This window comes from Piliocolobus tephrosceles, chromosome X, assembly GCF_002776525.5.
Source record: "Piliocolobus tephrosceles isolate RC106 chromosome X, ASM277652v3, whole genome shotgun sequence".
NCBI lineage: Eukaryota > Metazoa > Chordata > Mammalia > Primates > Cercopithecidae > Piliocolobus > Piliocolobus tephrosceles.
In genome coordinates this window covers 94,651,147-94,665,462 of record NC_045455.1, presented here as the reverse complement: position 1 = coordinate 94,665,462, position 14,316 = coordinate 94,651,147, and the positions used below count along the sequence as shown (strand labels likewise).

Here is a 14,316-nt window from a genome sequence, read left to right as displayed (position 1 = left end):
GTGACCCGCCGCACCCTCACCCCCGGGCGCGCCATCCCTGTGCCGCCGCCAGCGAGGGAGCCCAGGAGCCTGAGACGCCCGGACCCGCCGCCTCGCAGACCCACCCATGCCCCCGCGCCTCGTCATCCGCCCGCCCCCGCCAACCCACGCGGGGTCCGGGACCCCCTTTTCCGCGAGAAGCCCCCTGTCTTTCCTCGTACCCCGGGACTCGGACCGAGGAGCCGACTGAGCGAGGTCGCCGCCCGGCCTCACGGACACAGAGTGGCTCTGCACCCTTCGCCTGCAGGAGCTGAAAACATTTTGTCACTTGTGCAGTGTACTCACCAGTGCCCCCAACATCTTCTCCCCCGAAAACGCTTTCAGATTCGCGCCGAGATGGGGCGACGCGGCGGCTCTTTAGCGGAGTAACTCGAAGGGCCACGCAAACAGGGGCTCCCAGTCGCGAGCATGCGGCGGGGCGCCCAGGGCCCGGGGTCGCGCGCTCCGGGCCTGTGCTGCGCCACGCAGCGGGAGGAGAGGGCTGGCCCTGCCGGTCGCGGCTGCGGGCCCGACTGATTGAAGGAGGAGTGGGGACTGGCCTGGAAGTCTCCGGAGCAGAAAAGTGGGGCCGACAGGATGGAGTTGGGGGAGGCCGAGTTTTGGCTCAGAGAGATTTCTCTGTTAAGGAAAGCAGTCCAAGAAGGGAATAGGCCCCCTGAAAGAGGAATGCACTGAAACCCAGAGGGATTCTCCTTAGAGCTACCTCTTTTGAGATTCCGTACTTCGAGGAAATTAGAGATTTTTTTAAATCTCTTTCTTTAACAAGGTGGGAGGAGGCTGTTTCTCCTTTCTCCTCAACAACGTGAAATGATCCTGTGCCTCTATCCCACAACTATAAAACAAAGCACTGCGTCCTTCCCTGACTGGCACTTTCATGGCTGTTCACGGGCATCTCTTGGCCTATGACGACGATATTGGAGAGTTCCTACTCCATGAGAAATGAGTTCTAAGTGCAAGCAGTCACGTGAAATGAGCCTGATTGCGAATGAAGAAACTAAAATGAACTATATTATATACTTTGTAACACAAGACAACGCGCTCGTTCATTCTGCAAGTAAACGCTTAATGCTTCCTAGGTGGCAGGCTAATGAATATGATCATTTTAAAGCAGTCATGCTTTGAAAACAACCCATCCCAGCTGTAAGCTTTTTGAAAGTACAAATTATGTAATTGATGACTCCCTAAATGGTTTGCAGCTTTGGTTATTTGACTGAATTGTAAACCATTAGTTAAACTACATTTCAGTTGTGCTTTGTAAGAAAAACACGTTTCTATGCCTTGAATGTTCTATAACTAAGGAGCTTGGTAATCTGCTAAAAATCTCACTGAAATCTCCAGTTTAAGCGATTAAAGCAATTTACAGCTCTTGGCAAATATTTGTTTTCGGTTATAAAACACTTTTTTTCTGACTAGTAAATTGTTCATGTTCTTTGTTTACTTTCCAGTAAAATGGGAATAAAGGTTTCAGTACTCAAATGCTGCGTAGTTTTTATTGGGAAAAAGGAAGCGTGGGAGGCTTTTAAGAGAGTATCATTATGAGAGTTTCATAGAAATACTCTGTCTCATTTCCGCATCCATTCCTATATGAGGTGACATGGTACCAGACTTAGTTCTGTATATTATTCAACAAAATATTTTCCACTGTCTGGTAACATGGCAACTTCTCTCGTTTTCCCCGCCGCCCTCCCCCCCATCACCTTGGAAGTGGGAAGGAAAATATTTACTTTCCAGCAGTTTTCGTTACAAGTGACTGAAAATGCTCACCTATTTGACAGAACAAAGTTGAACTTTGTGAGACTAATCAGTTGAGAAAAAGTCTTATAAATAGGTGCAAATGTTTATGAGTTCCCCTCAAATTTCAACATAGTTATGAAGATGAAAAATAAGCATGTTAATAATTAAGTTCAAACCTAAGACATGCAAGTGAAAAAAGGGAACAAAATACTCAAAAGCAGGCTCATCATGTTCCCTTAAAACCAAGACATCTGCAGTGTGGCCACGCAAGCTATATTTGAAGCCTCCCCAGTCCCTTATCCCCTGGTTTACTCAGCACCCCCAATACCAGCACAGCTGCAGGACTGCTTAGGGTGAGGCAAGCTGCTGGGGAAAATCTTTTAAATCATCCTTAGGCACTGTAACTCCAAAAGCCGGTATGCGGTTGGCTCCTTGCATACTCATCTTCGTGGGTTACTGATGTTCAAATCTACCCAGGCCTCTTTCTCTTCCTTAAAAGCCTGTCCTTGGGGCTGGGCACGGTGGCTCACGCCTGTAATCCCAGCGCTTTGGGAGGCCTAGGCGGGCGGATCAAGAGGTCAGGAGGTCGAGACCAGCCCGCCCAACATGTGGTGAAACCCGTCTCTACTAAAAAACAGACAAAAAGCCGAGCGTGGTAGCACATGCCTGTAATCTTAGCTACTCAGGAGGCTGAGGCAGAGGAATCCCCTGAATCTGGGAGATGGAGGTTGCAGTGAGCCGAGATTGCACCACTGCACTCCAGCCTGGGCAACAGAGCTAGACTTCGTCTCAAAGAAAAACAAACAAACAAAAAAAAACAACAAACAAAACTGTGCTTGGATGTTCCTACTGATAGTGCTTCTCATTGCTGTCACCTTCCTGGTCACTCACTTGATTCACCGATTTTAGCTCCTGGATCTACCGTTATTCCTGCTGATCATTGCTGGCACCGTAACCTCTGCAGAGACGATTTACATGCTGATTTCTAAGTGACTGTGTTAGTTCCAATGGTCTTTTATTTCTCATCTCAATTGTTTTCATATGGTCATATCCAAGGTTTCGTCGTCGCCACTAACTGCAGCATATCCGAACATCGGATTTCAAATATCCTATTCCCTGACACAGGTACCTTCTGTTTTCGCCCACTCCTGCAGTTCTCTGCCGTCATCCAACCTTCTCCCACTTCTCACTAACCAGTCCACTCTGGAGTCCTTATGTCCTTTCTTGTCTAGTTTAGATTTCACAGTTCGACACTCACCACACCCTTGCAAATACCCTTACTTAATCCCTTTCTCCTTTTTTCTCTGTTGTACTTGCCTAGAATCCCAACTCTTAAAAATCATACCACTGAGCTGAATAGACTCAATTCTGAGTTATGACCACAAATCTCAGATTAACTTTCAACATAAGTATCCTATTATACCTCTGCAATTATGGTCTTTTCCAGTATCACTAATCTACATATTCACTCTCCTCAAGTGTCTGCTGCCCAATTCCTTCCTCACACCTTCCACAGACACAGATGAGAGCTTTTACATTTCTTTCAACCAGCAAATGCACTTACTCCCACCCAGTCTGATGTCTCCCACCTTCTTTCCTGATGCATTTGATAAACCCTTTCTTGACCCCAGGTCCCACTTGACTCCCCTTTACAGCTAAGATTCTGAATTTTTATTTTATTGTATTTTTGAGATGAAGTTTCCCTCTTACTGCCTAGGCTGGAGTGCAGTGGTGTGATCTCGGCTCACTGCAACCTCCACCTCCCGGGTTAAAGCTATTCTCCTGCCTCAGCCTCTCGAGTAACTTGGAATATAGACAAGCGCCACCACGCTGCGCTAATTTTGGAATTTTTAGTAGAGACAGGGAGGGTTTCACCATCTTGGCCAGGCTGGTCTCGAACTCTTGACCTCAGGCGATCTGCTGGCCTTGGCCTCCCAAAGTGCTGGGATTACAGGCGTGAGCCACCGCGCCCGGCCTTGATGAGCATTCTTTTTCTATCTTTTTTTTTCAACCTATCTGTGCCTTTAGACAGTCACATGTCACTCACCAACAGGGATGCATTCTGAGAAACGTAAGGTGATTTCGTTGCTGTGTGAACACCCTAGATTGTATTTAAACTGAGTATAGCCTACTATACAACTGGGCTCTATGGGGTGTAGTTTAGTCTACAACACATCTAGGCTACAAACTTGTACAACATGTTACTGTATTGCATACTGTAGGCAATTGTAACACAATAGTAAGTATTTGTGTATGTAAACATAGAAAAGGTACAGTAAAAATTGGGTATTGTAATTGTATGGGACCACCATCATCTGTGTGGTCTGTTGTTGACTGAAATCATGTTATGTGGTGCAGGACTGCATTTAAAATGTGTCTCTTATAAGTAACATATAGTCGAGTCTTGTTTTTTAATAGTCTGATAATCTTTGTCACTTAATTGGAATATTCTGTTTACATTTGCTGTATTAACATAACTAGCATTTACTAATTATTAATATAATTGAGTTTGCATTTTTATAATTATTAATGTAATGTAATTACTAATATAAATAGGTTTAAGTCCTATCTTGCTGCTTGTTTTCTCTTTGTTCATCTGCTTTTTTTTTTTTTTTGAGACGGAGTCTTGCTCTGTCGCCCAGGCTGGAGTGCAGTGGCTGGATCTCAGCTCACTGCAAGCTCCGCCTCCCGGGTTCACGCCATTCTCCTGCCTCAGCCTCCCGAGTAGCTGGGACTACAGGCGCCCGCTACCTCGCCCGGCTAGTTTTTTGTATTTTTTTAGTAGAGACGGGGTTTCACCGTGTTAGCCAAGGATGGTCTCGATCTCCTGACCTCGTGATCCGCCCGTCTCGGCTTCCTAAAGTGCTGGGATTACAGGCTTGAGCCGCGCCCGGCCTCATCTGCTCTTTATTCCTTTATTTCTCCTTTACCTGCCTTTCTTTGGATTAATCAAGTATTTTTTATCATTATATTTTGTCCTCCATTAGCTTTTTTATTTGTATTTATTATTTTTAGACATGGGGTCTTGCTCTGTCACCAAGGCTGGAGTGCAGTAGTACTGTCATAGCCCACTGTAACCTCGAGTCCCTGGGCTCAAGCCGTCGTCCTGCCTCAGCCTCCTGAGCAGCTAGGACTACAGGTGAACACCACCATGCCCGGCTATATTAGCTTAAAAAAAAAGTTTATTTTGAAATAATTTCAGACTTACAGAAAAGTTGTAAGAAGAATATGAAGGAACTCCACATACCCTTCACTGTGTGGTCTGTTGTTGACTGAAATCCCATCATGAAGCAGGGATTACAGGCGTGTACCACCAGCCCAGCTAATATGAAGCCCAGCTAAGAATATGAAGGAACTCCACATACCCTTCACTCAGTTCCACTATTTGTTAACGTTTCTCCACATTGCTTTTTCACCGCTTTCTTCTGAACCACTGAGCCACCGAGTTGCAGAAATCAGGACGCTTTGTCCCACAACACCTCAGTGTGTATTTCTCAGGAACAACGACATTCACTTATGTAACCATAGTGCAATTCTAAAAATTAAGACATTTTACAAATACTTACATAGATGGTCTCCAGCGTATGACTGTTCGATTATGATTGTTCGACTTTGTGATGAGATTTTTGGGACATAGCCCTATGGTAAGTCGAGGAGCATCTGGATTTAATGATAGTTCGAGCTATGATTTTTCATCTTCATGACTGGTATAATCGAGTAGTAAATGTGTTTTCAACGTGTGATATGTTTTAACAATGGGTTTATCAGGACACAGCCCCATCATGAGTTGAGGAGCATCCGTACATTCCTATTCCCATTTCACCAGCTGTCTCTACAGCAAAATTCCCCCAGTCCAGGATCTCAGCAAGGATCACGCATTACATTTTGTTGACATGTCTCTTTAGTCTTCCTTCCTCTCCCCTCCTCTCCCCTCCCCTCCCCTCCCTCCCTTCCTTCCTTTTTCTTTCATTTTCTTTCTTCCTCTTTCCTTCCTTCCTTTCTTCTCTCTCCTTCCTTTTTCTCTCTCTTGTCCTCTCTTTCCTTCCTTCCTTTTCTCTCCTTCCTTTTCCTTCCTTCTTTCTCTCTTTTTTGTTTTTTGTTTTTTTGACAGAGTCTCACTCTGTTGCCCAGGCTGGAGTACAGTGGCACAATCTCGGTTCATTGCAACCTCCACCTCCTGGGTTCAACCGATTCTTGTTCCTCAGCCTCCCAAGAAGCTGGGATTACAGGCGTGTACCACCAGCCCAGCTAATTTTTTGTATTTTTAGTAGAGAACAGAGGGTGGGGGGGGGGGGGGGCCCGCTATGTTGGCCAGACTGGTCTTGAACTCCTGTCCTCAAGCGATCCACCTGCCTTGGCCTCCCGAAGTGTTGGGATTACAGGCATGAGTCACTGCACCTAGCCTGCTTTAGTCTTCCTTAATCTGGAATAGTTCCTCAGACTTTTTTTTATCTTTAACGGCCTTGACATTTTTGAGAAGGAGTGGCCAGTTATTTTGTCGAATGTTCTTCAGTTTGATATTTCTTCATGATTCGGTGCAGGTTAGTTTTTCTGGCAGGAATATTGACTAGGTAATCTTGTATTTTTTCAGTGTCTTACATCAGGAGGCATATGGGTTTTATTCATCCCATTATTGGCTGTGTTAACTTTGGTCATGATTGAGGTACCACCAGGTTTCTCCAATATAAAATTTCTTTTCTTCCTCTTACGATTAATAAGTAATTCATGGGGGAAAACGTTGGGGCTATGTAAATATGCTATTCTCATCAAAATTCCTTCACTTGCTTTAGCAATCAGTGATGATTCTTGCTTGGATTAATTAATATTGTGGTGGTTATAAAGTGGCAATTTTCATTTTATTTATCTATCTATTCGTTACTATTTCTCTATTTATTTTTAGAGATAGTGTCACGCTCTGCCACTCAGGCTGGAGTACAGTGGTGCCATCATAGCTCACTGTAGCCTCAAACTCTTGAGCTCAAGTGATCCTCCCACCTCAGCCTCCCAAATAGGTGGAACTATAGGCACTTGCCACTGTGCCTGGCTTATATTTTAATTTTTTGTAGAGACAGTGTCTTGCTTTGTTGCCCAGGCTGGTCTCAAACTCCTGCCTTCAAGCAATCCTTCTGCCTCGGCCTCTCAAAGTGCTGGGATTACAGGCATGAGTCACTGCACCTGGCTGATTTTATCATTCTTTCCATATTCATTAGTTGTACCATTAGCTTTTTAATTGTACATTGTGCAAACCACTCCTTATTATGGTCTAGCACTGTCTGAATGATACAAGAAACTTCGTTTAGGCCGGGCGCAGTGGCTCAAGCCTGTAATCCCAGCACTTTGGGAGGCCGAGATGGGCGGATCACGAGGTCAGGAGATCGAGACCATCCTGGCTAACACCATGAAACCCCGTCTCTACTAAAAAATACAAAAAGCTAGCCGGGCGAGGTGGCGGCGCCTGTAGTCCCAGCTACTCGGGAGGCTGAGGCAGGAGAATGGCGTAAACCCGGGAGGCGGAGCTTGCAGTGAGCTGAGATCCGGCCACTGCACTCCAGCCTGGGTGGCAGAGCAAGACTCCGTCTCAAAAAAAAAAAAAAAAAAAAGAAAAAAAGAAACTTCGTTTAATACCCAGTCCCAATCTTTGGACTAGTATTGTCAATATTTTATTTCTATGTATCTTAAAATTCCATAAGGCATTATTATTGTTGTTTTAAATAGTCAACATTTATCTTTTATATATCTCCATACCTTTCTGGTACTTTTCATTATTTTTCAACTTGGTGATCAGTTTCTGTCATTTCATGCTTCTTTCTAGGATCATCTTCCTTTAGCCTGTAGGACTTGAAGCATTTTCTGTAGAGCTTGTCTTCTGGTAATTAATTTTCTCAAATTTTGTCTGAAAAGTCTTTTTTTTTTTTTTAAGACGGAGTCTTGCTCTGTTGCCCAGGCTGCAGTGCAGTGGTGCAGTCTCAGCTCACTGCAACCTCCACCTCCCAGGTTCAAGCGATTCTCCTGCCTCAGTCTCCTGAGTAGTTGGGATTACAGGTGCCTGCCACCACGCCTGGCTAACATTTGTATTTTTTAGTAGAGACGGGGTTTCACCATGTTGGCAAGGCTGGTCTTGAACTCCTAACTTCAGGCGATCCACCCTCCTCGGCCTCCCAAAGTGCTGTACTCACGAGCACGTTGCTTATACTTCTTCTCCATCCTCACTCTCAGACCTAAGTGATCTCATTCAGTTGCATGGTTTTCAGTCCGACGTGTACATAGACGGATCCCACATCTCTACCTGTAGCCTTCACCTCTTCTGTGACCTCCGGACTTTAAAGAGTAACTGCATTCTTTGTATCTCAAATTGAATGCTTAAGAGACAAACTTAACATGGCTAAATCACATCTACTTATTCCCCCCCAAATCTATTCCTATCTTACTAAAAAGACAACACTAGCCACTCCGTTCCTTAGCCACAAATTTTGGCATCATCTTTTCCTTTCTTCCCCTCACAATTCACATCCAATCCATTAGTAAGTCTCAGCTCCGCCTCCAAATATATGCTGAATCTGACCAATTCTCACAATTTCTATTGCTAAAAACCTGGTCTCAATTGCTTTCATCTCTTACCCAGGCTACTGCTAGTAGTTTCCACTCTTCCCTTCCATCCCACTTGCCCACTTCATCTTCATGGCGACCAGTGTGATGACTGGTTTCTAAAGGTTAAATGAAAGCACTTAACTCACCTCCCTTGCATGAAACCTTCTAGCAGCTGTTCTATAGTAACTAGGATAAGATCCACACTGTCTTTATAAGGCTGTACATGCTCTGAACCCTGCCTACCTTTTGGATCTCATCTCCTTTCCCTTTCCTGCTTATGTAGCACACCACCCACATTGCTGGATCCCAAACCCTCTCACTCACTGTCACTGTACCTCAATCACCCTGTGACACATCCGGATCATTCATTTTTTAGCGTGTGGCACGTGCTGCTCCTTCTGCTCAGAACCCTGCTTTCTTCTCACCATTCTAATGTTAATACCAAGGCCACCTCTTAGAGTCCCTCCTCTATAATCACTACCTATTGCATTACTCCATTTTGTTCTCTTAACTGTAATTAACAATATCTAGAGTCCTTTAAAAACATATTTTCTGGCCGGGCATGGTGGCTCACCCTGTAATCCCAGCTTTGGGAGGCCAAGGTGGGTGGATCACGAGGTCAAGAGTTCAAGACCAGCCTGGCCAACATGGTAAAACCCCATCTGACTAAAAATACAATTAACCAGGTGTGGTGGTGCGTGCCTTGGAGGCTGAGGCAGGAGCATCACTTGAAACCAGGAGGTGGAGGTTGCAGTGAGCCGACGTCGTGCCACCGCACTCCTGCCTGGGCAATAGAGTGAGATTCTATCTCAAAAAAACCCCAAACAAAATATATTTTCCATCTTCCCCATCAGAATTTAAGCTTCTTGAGGGCAAGGTATAGTTCTTTTTCACTACTGTATCCCCCAAATCTTTTTTTTTTAATTTTATTTATTTATTTATTTTTTGAGGGGGAGTCTCGCTCTGTCGCCTGGACTGGAGTGCAGTGGCCGGATCTCAGCTCACTGCAAGCTCCGCCTTCCAAGTTTACGCCATTCTCCTGCCTCAGCCTCCCAAGTAGCTGGGACTACAGGCGCCTGCCACCTCACCCGGCTAGTTTTTGTATTTTTAGTAGAGACGCGGTTTCACCGTGTTAGCCAGGATGGTCTCGATCTCCTGACCTCGTGATCCGCCCATCTCGGCCTCCCAAAGTGCTGGGATTACAGGCTTGAGCCACCACGCCCGGCCTCCCCCAAATCTTAATTAATTCTCTGCACATACTGGATGTTCAGTGTATTTGTTGGATGTCTCATCCATTAGAGTATAACCTACTTTGGGAGCAAGGAATGTGGTCTAGTTTTGGTTTTCCTCCTTCCTCGCATCTAAGACTAGCATGCACATTGCAGAGACAATGGTAAGTAAGATTGAGGGGTCTATTCTCTTTGGTATAGTGTTAAGAGATAAGCCACTTCTTCTGACTTCCTCATCCTTATAGTTCCTCTGGAGACTCTAGACCAGCTAAACACATTGCTAAAGAAAAATGCAGGCAGTCATGCCCCCAACCCCGCTGAGTCACAAATGAGAAAAGCAATCTTAGAGTTGTTACTGCTCTGTGCTTTTGGTGCACACCCCCGGGCTGAGGTAGAACGGAACTTCTGAAAAGAGCACTAGGGTTATGGTTTGGTATTTAATCCCATTACCCTTTATACTGCTTCCAAAACATAATTTTTTAATAGTGTTTCTAATCCCCACGAGGCAAAGCTTCCAAAGAATTTCCAAACTCCAAGCAATTTAAGTATGAATAGAAATTGTGCTATGTCCACAGAGCGTTTTTCAAGTTGCAAGCCATGAAATCAACGTAGTGACTTCACTACTAGCACTTTGTTTGGATGAAACTATAGAAAATATTAGCATGTACTGCAATAATAAGGGTAAATTTTTATGACTACATACACATATATATACTAGGTTGTGTTATAAATTTATTTCTTCCTGTGTGCCAATGTTTTCAAAAAGCTAAGGAAGTCACTGGCCTAAAGTATTAGTTTTACCTGTTTTTATTCCTTAAAATAAAAAACAACTTAAATGCATACTTACAGAATAGAATACACTTATTTAAAGTTTTGACAGTGAAAAAAAAATTACAGGTTAGATACTTAATCCAAGGTTTAACATGAAGATGGTCTCATAAGGCAATTTCTTTCCTTTAATAAATAATATATTAAAGTGAATATTATTCTGGAAGCAAATCATCTCCTAATTCTTCATCAGCAAAATCATCCTCATCGATCCTTTTTTTGGCTGCAGTTTTTGGTCTTTCTATTTGAGGGCCAAGCGGGTCCACATAGGAGGCATCTAGGTTTCAAAAGAGATTGTCATGTTAGAGTTATATAAACAAACAAAACAAAACAAATGTGAAACCAGTCAGACTCGTAATCAAAACGAATAACTCAGAGTGAATAGAAATGGTCTCCTAAGTCATTTTACATTTTATCTGTAAATACCAATTTCTTAAGAATTCCCAGCGACACCTTTTGGCCATCTTACCAGTCTTCTTCAGACCTGCTATGTGTGGAGGAACTGGGTGGGGAGCACTTGCCTATTTCTTTGTTACTGCTACTTTCATAAGGTTCATTTGTCCCAGGTAAAGCTCTGAGTCTGGCACTTAGTCGTTCACCTTTACTACTGGCACTATAGTTCTGGCCACTATCTGAAAACACAAAAATAAAAACGCATTTGTTTAATATGTTGAGAAAACATAAAACTACATTATGCATCTTAAAGCATACTTATTTGCCAAGAAACAAGCAGGTTGTTTCATTTGGAAGCCAGCTTCTTAGGGATGTAATTCTTGTTTTCTGAAATTTAAAAGAAATACCTTGTGGGAGATAAAACATCACTTAAGAGTAGTCTGTATATGGGCCGGGCGCGGTGGCTCACGCTTGTAATCCCAGCACTTTGGGAGGCCGAGGCGGGCGGATCACAAGGTCAGGAGATCGAGATCATCCTGGCTAACACGGTGAAACCCCGTTTCTACTAAAAATACAAAAAAATTAGCTGGGCGCGGTGGCGGGCGCCTGTAGTCCCAGCTCTCAGGAGGCTGAGGCAGGAGAATGGCATGAACCTCCCAAGGCGGAGCTTGCAGTGAGCCGAGATCGTGCCACTGCACTCCAGCCTGGGCGACAGAGTGAGACTCCGTCTCAAAAAAAATAAAAAAAAAAAAATAGTAGTCTGTATATGTGTTCTTTCAAATGTGTGCTTAGTTATAGGTTTCAATTTTATGGAAGATCTTAAGAGAAAGTAAGAGATCACCCTGACTAGTATAATCTAGCAAAGAACAAAGCACCTGAAGAAAGAACAAATGGGAAGTCACAAGCTCAGATCAACCTCCTGTCATGGCTGGAGAGGGCCCTAAAACCACATCACATGAAAAACAGCAGAGGAGGCTAAACTTAACCTAGTGGGCGGAGAACCTAGACCACACAAGCACTTTCTTCAGACATTTGAAGCGTGTTCATAGAGAAGAGGATTAGACTTTCCCTGTATAGCAGGATAGATTTTGGCTTGATATAATGACGAACCTAAAAAAGAATTATAATTGCCCAAATAGGCAATGGCTGCCTTAGGGAAACATGTAGTATGTATCACTGAGGATTTTCATATACAGCTGAACACTAACATGAGTAGGAAATGCTATAGTACTTTTTAACCAGAAATTTCTGTAGTATTTTCTAGAAGAACTACTCCTCTAACCCCACAGTTTTCCTTTCTTCCCCTTAGAATTCCTAGAGTGATATTTTTTCTATTATGTAAGCCTCACTTTTAATGAGAGTAGTCCACTGATAAACACACTGACCATTTCTTTTTTGAATATACTTTGTATTTCAGTTTACTGATAATGCCTCTGGGAATAAATCAGAACAAGATGGTCTTGAAAATCCCCACATTTTAAGATTGGCCAACTGACCCAAAACAGTTAAGTCCTCGCTAAGGTTCTCATCCAAAACTTTACCATTGCCCTTACCACTGATGTTACCGGAAAATAAAACGCTTCAGTGTATTGAATATGTCTACACACTTTAGTATATTTTAAATTATTCTGTCCCTCTCTATTTTTTGTTAAAACAAAAGTTAATTTTTTCCATGCAGAAACGTATATGGGTGTCTGTTAAACTGCCTGAGCGAGCTCAGATCAATAAAGTTTGAAAAACGTTGCTCTAGGGATATTTCTTTTACTTTGCTTTTTTTTTCCCTGAATAATGTATATCCTACCTGTCTCCAAGAAAGGTTTAAGATAAGCCACCAAATATATACATTAAAAACCATACAGCGATCTTTTAAAAGATGAATGAGTATGTGAGAAGAAAAGTTTGGGCGAGAAACGTAAAACAAAGTTGGGAGGGAGTGGTCCAAACAGGCCTTCTTGCTTTAGGGTTTGCAGTCAAGGAAGGGCACGGGCCCGCACAGTTCTTTGACTCATGGGTACATAAGATACGACAAACAATGTCTCCACAAAAATGTAGGTGTTCCCATTACAGAGATAAGATGGAAATGCCTCACAGAACTGCTCACTGAGGAATACTGTGGAATGTCAGAAACACACCCTCATTAATAAATACAACAACGTTATTTCACTTTTTATATAGATGTAAATTACCAACAAAACCCTGATAGCTCCCTCAGGCACCCCAAACCCTTCTGAAATCCAAATCCAAATTCCTAGCCTGAAAGATTCAAATTTTGTGGAAAAAGCAAACCTTTAAAAAGTAAAATTTGGGGCCAGGTGTGGTGGTTCACGCCTGTAATCCCAGCACTTTGGGAGGCCGAGGTGGACGGATCATGAAGTCAGGAGTTCGAGACCAGCCTGATCAACATGGTGAAACCCCGTCTCTACTAAAAATACAAAAATTAGTCGGGCATGGTGGCACACGCCTGTAATCCCAGCTACTCGGGAGGCTGAGGGAGAAGAATCACTTGAGCCTGGGAGGCAGAGGCTGCAGTGAGCTGAGATCATGCCACTGCACTCCAGCCTGGGCTACAGAGCGAGATTCTGTGTCAATAAATAAGTAAATAAATAAAAATAAAATAAAGTGCTTATATAAAAAATAAAACTTGGCTGGGCAGAGTGGCATGCACCTATTATCCTAGCTGCTTGTGGGATGAGGTGGGAGGATCACTTGAGCCCAGGTGTTCAATGCTGCAATGAGCTATGACAGCACTACTGCACTCAGTCGGGGTGATACAGTGAGAACCCATCTCTAAAATAAATAATAAATAAAACCTGACCTCATTTGAAAAATCTCAGTTGTCCAGTTGAAAAACTATAAATGCAATTTTTGAAAGTTTTATTATGAGGACTAGTGTGGGTAATATTGTGAATACTGTGGTTTCATCATTTTCAACTAACTTTCATGGAGTAATAATGTCAAATGATCTTTAACAAAGGTACCAAGGCTACACACTGGGGCAAAAACAGTCTCTTCAACAAGTGGTGCTAGGAAAACCGGCTATTTCTATGCAAAATAATGACATCAGATCCTTACCTCACACCATAAGCAAAAATTTAACTCAACATACATTCAGTAGTTAAATGTAAGATCTGAAATTATAAAACTCCTAGAAGAAAACATAGTGGAAAATTGACATGACAGTAGATTTGGCAATGATTTTTTGGATATGGTATCAAAAGCACACACAAGAAAAGCAAACATAGGCAAATGGTACTACGTTAAACTTAACAACTCCTGTGCAGCAAAGGAAACAACCAACTGGGTGAACAGGCAACCTATAATATTTGCATACTATATATCCAATAAGCGCTTATCCAAAATACATAAACACCCAAAATACATAAATAATTTAAACTAAATCAATCTAAAAATTGGGATCTGAATAGACATTTCTCCAAAGAAGATATACAAATGGCCAACAGGCATATGAAAAGCATATGTTCAACATCACTATTCATCAGGGAAC

At 43.0% G+C, this 14,316-nt stretch overlaps 1 protein-coding gene across 5 annotated transcripts in view; it reads right to left on the bottom strand.

Moving 5' to 3' along the window:
- Positions 1-10,381: 10,381 nt before the first annotated feature.
- The window catches only part of IFT88 (intraflagellar transport 88), a 129,357-nt gene continuing 125,422 nt past the window's right edge, over positions 10,382-14,316 (bottom strand). For 4 of the 5 annotated variants that reach the window (XM_023190630.3, XM_023190632.3, XM_023190631.3 and 1 more), the window contains 2 exons: positions 10,940-11,050; positions 10,382-10,695 (listed from right to left, as the gene is read on the bottom strand). In XM_023190630.3, coding sequence (XP_023046398.1) covers positions 10,574-10,695; positions 10,940-11,050 — 233 coding nt within the window. In that variant the 3' untranslated portion in view covers positions 10,382-10,573. The remainder of the gene's footprint in view (positions 10,696-10,939; positions 11,051-14,316) is intronic. The other variant, XM_023190633.2, reaches the window with a different exon arrangement.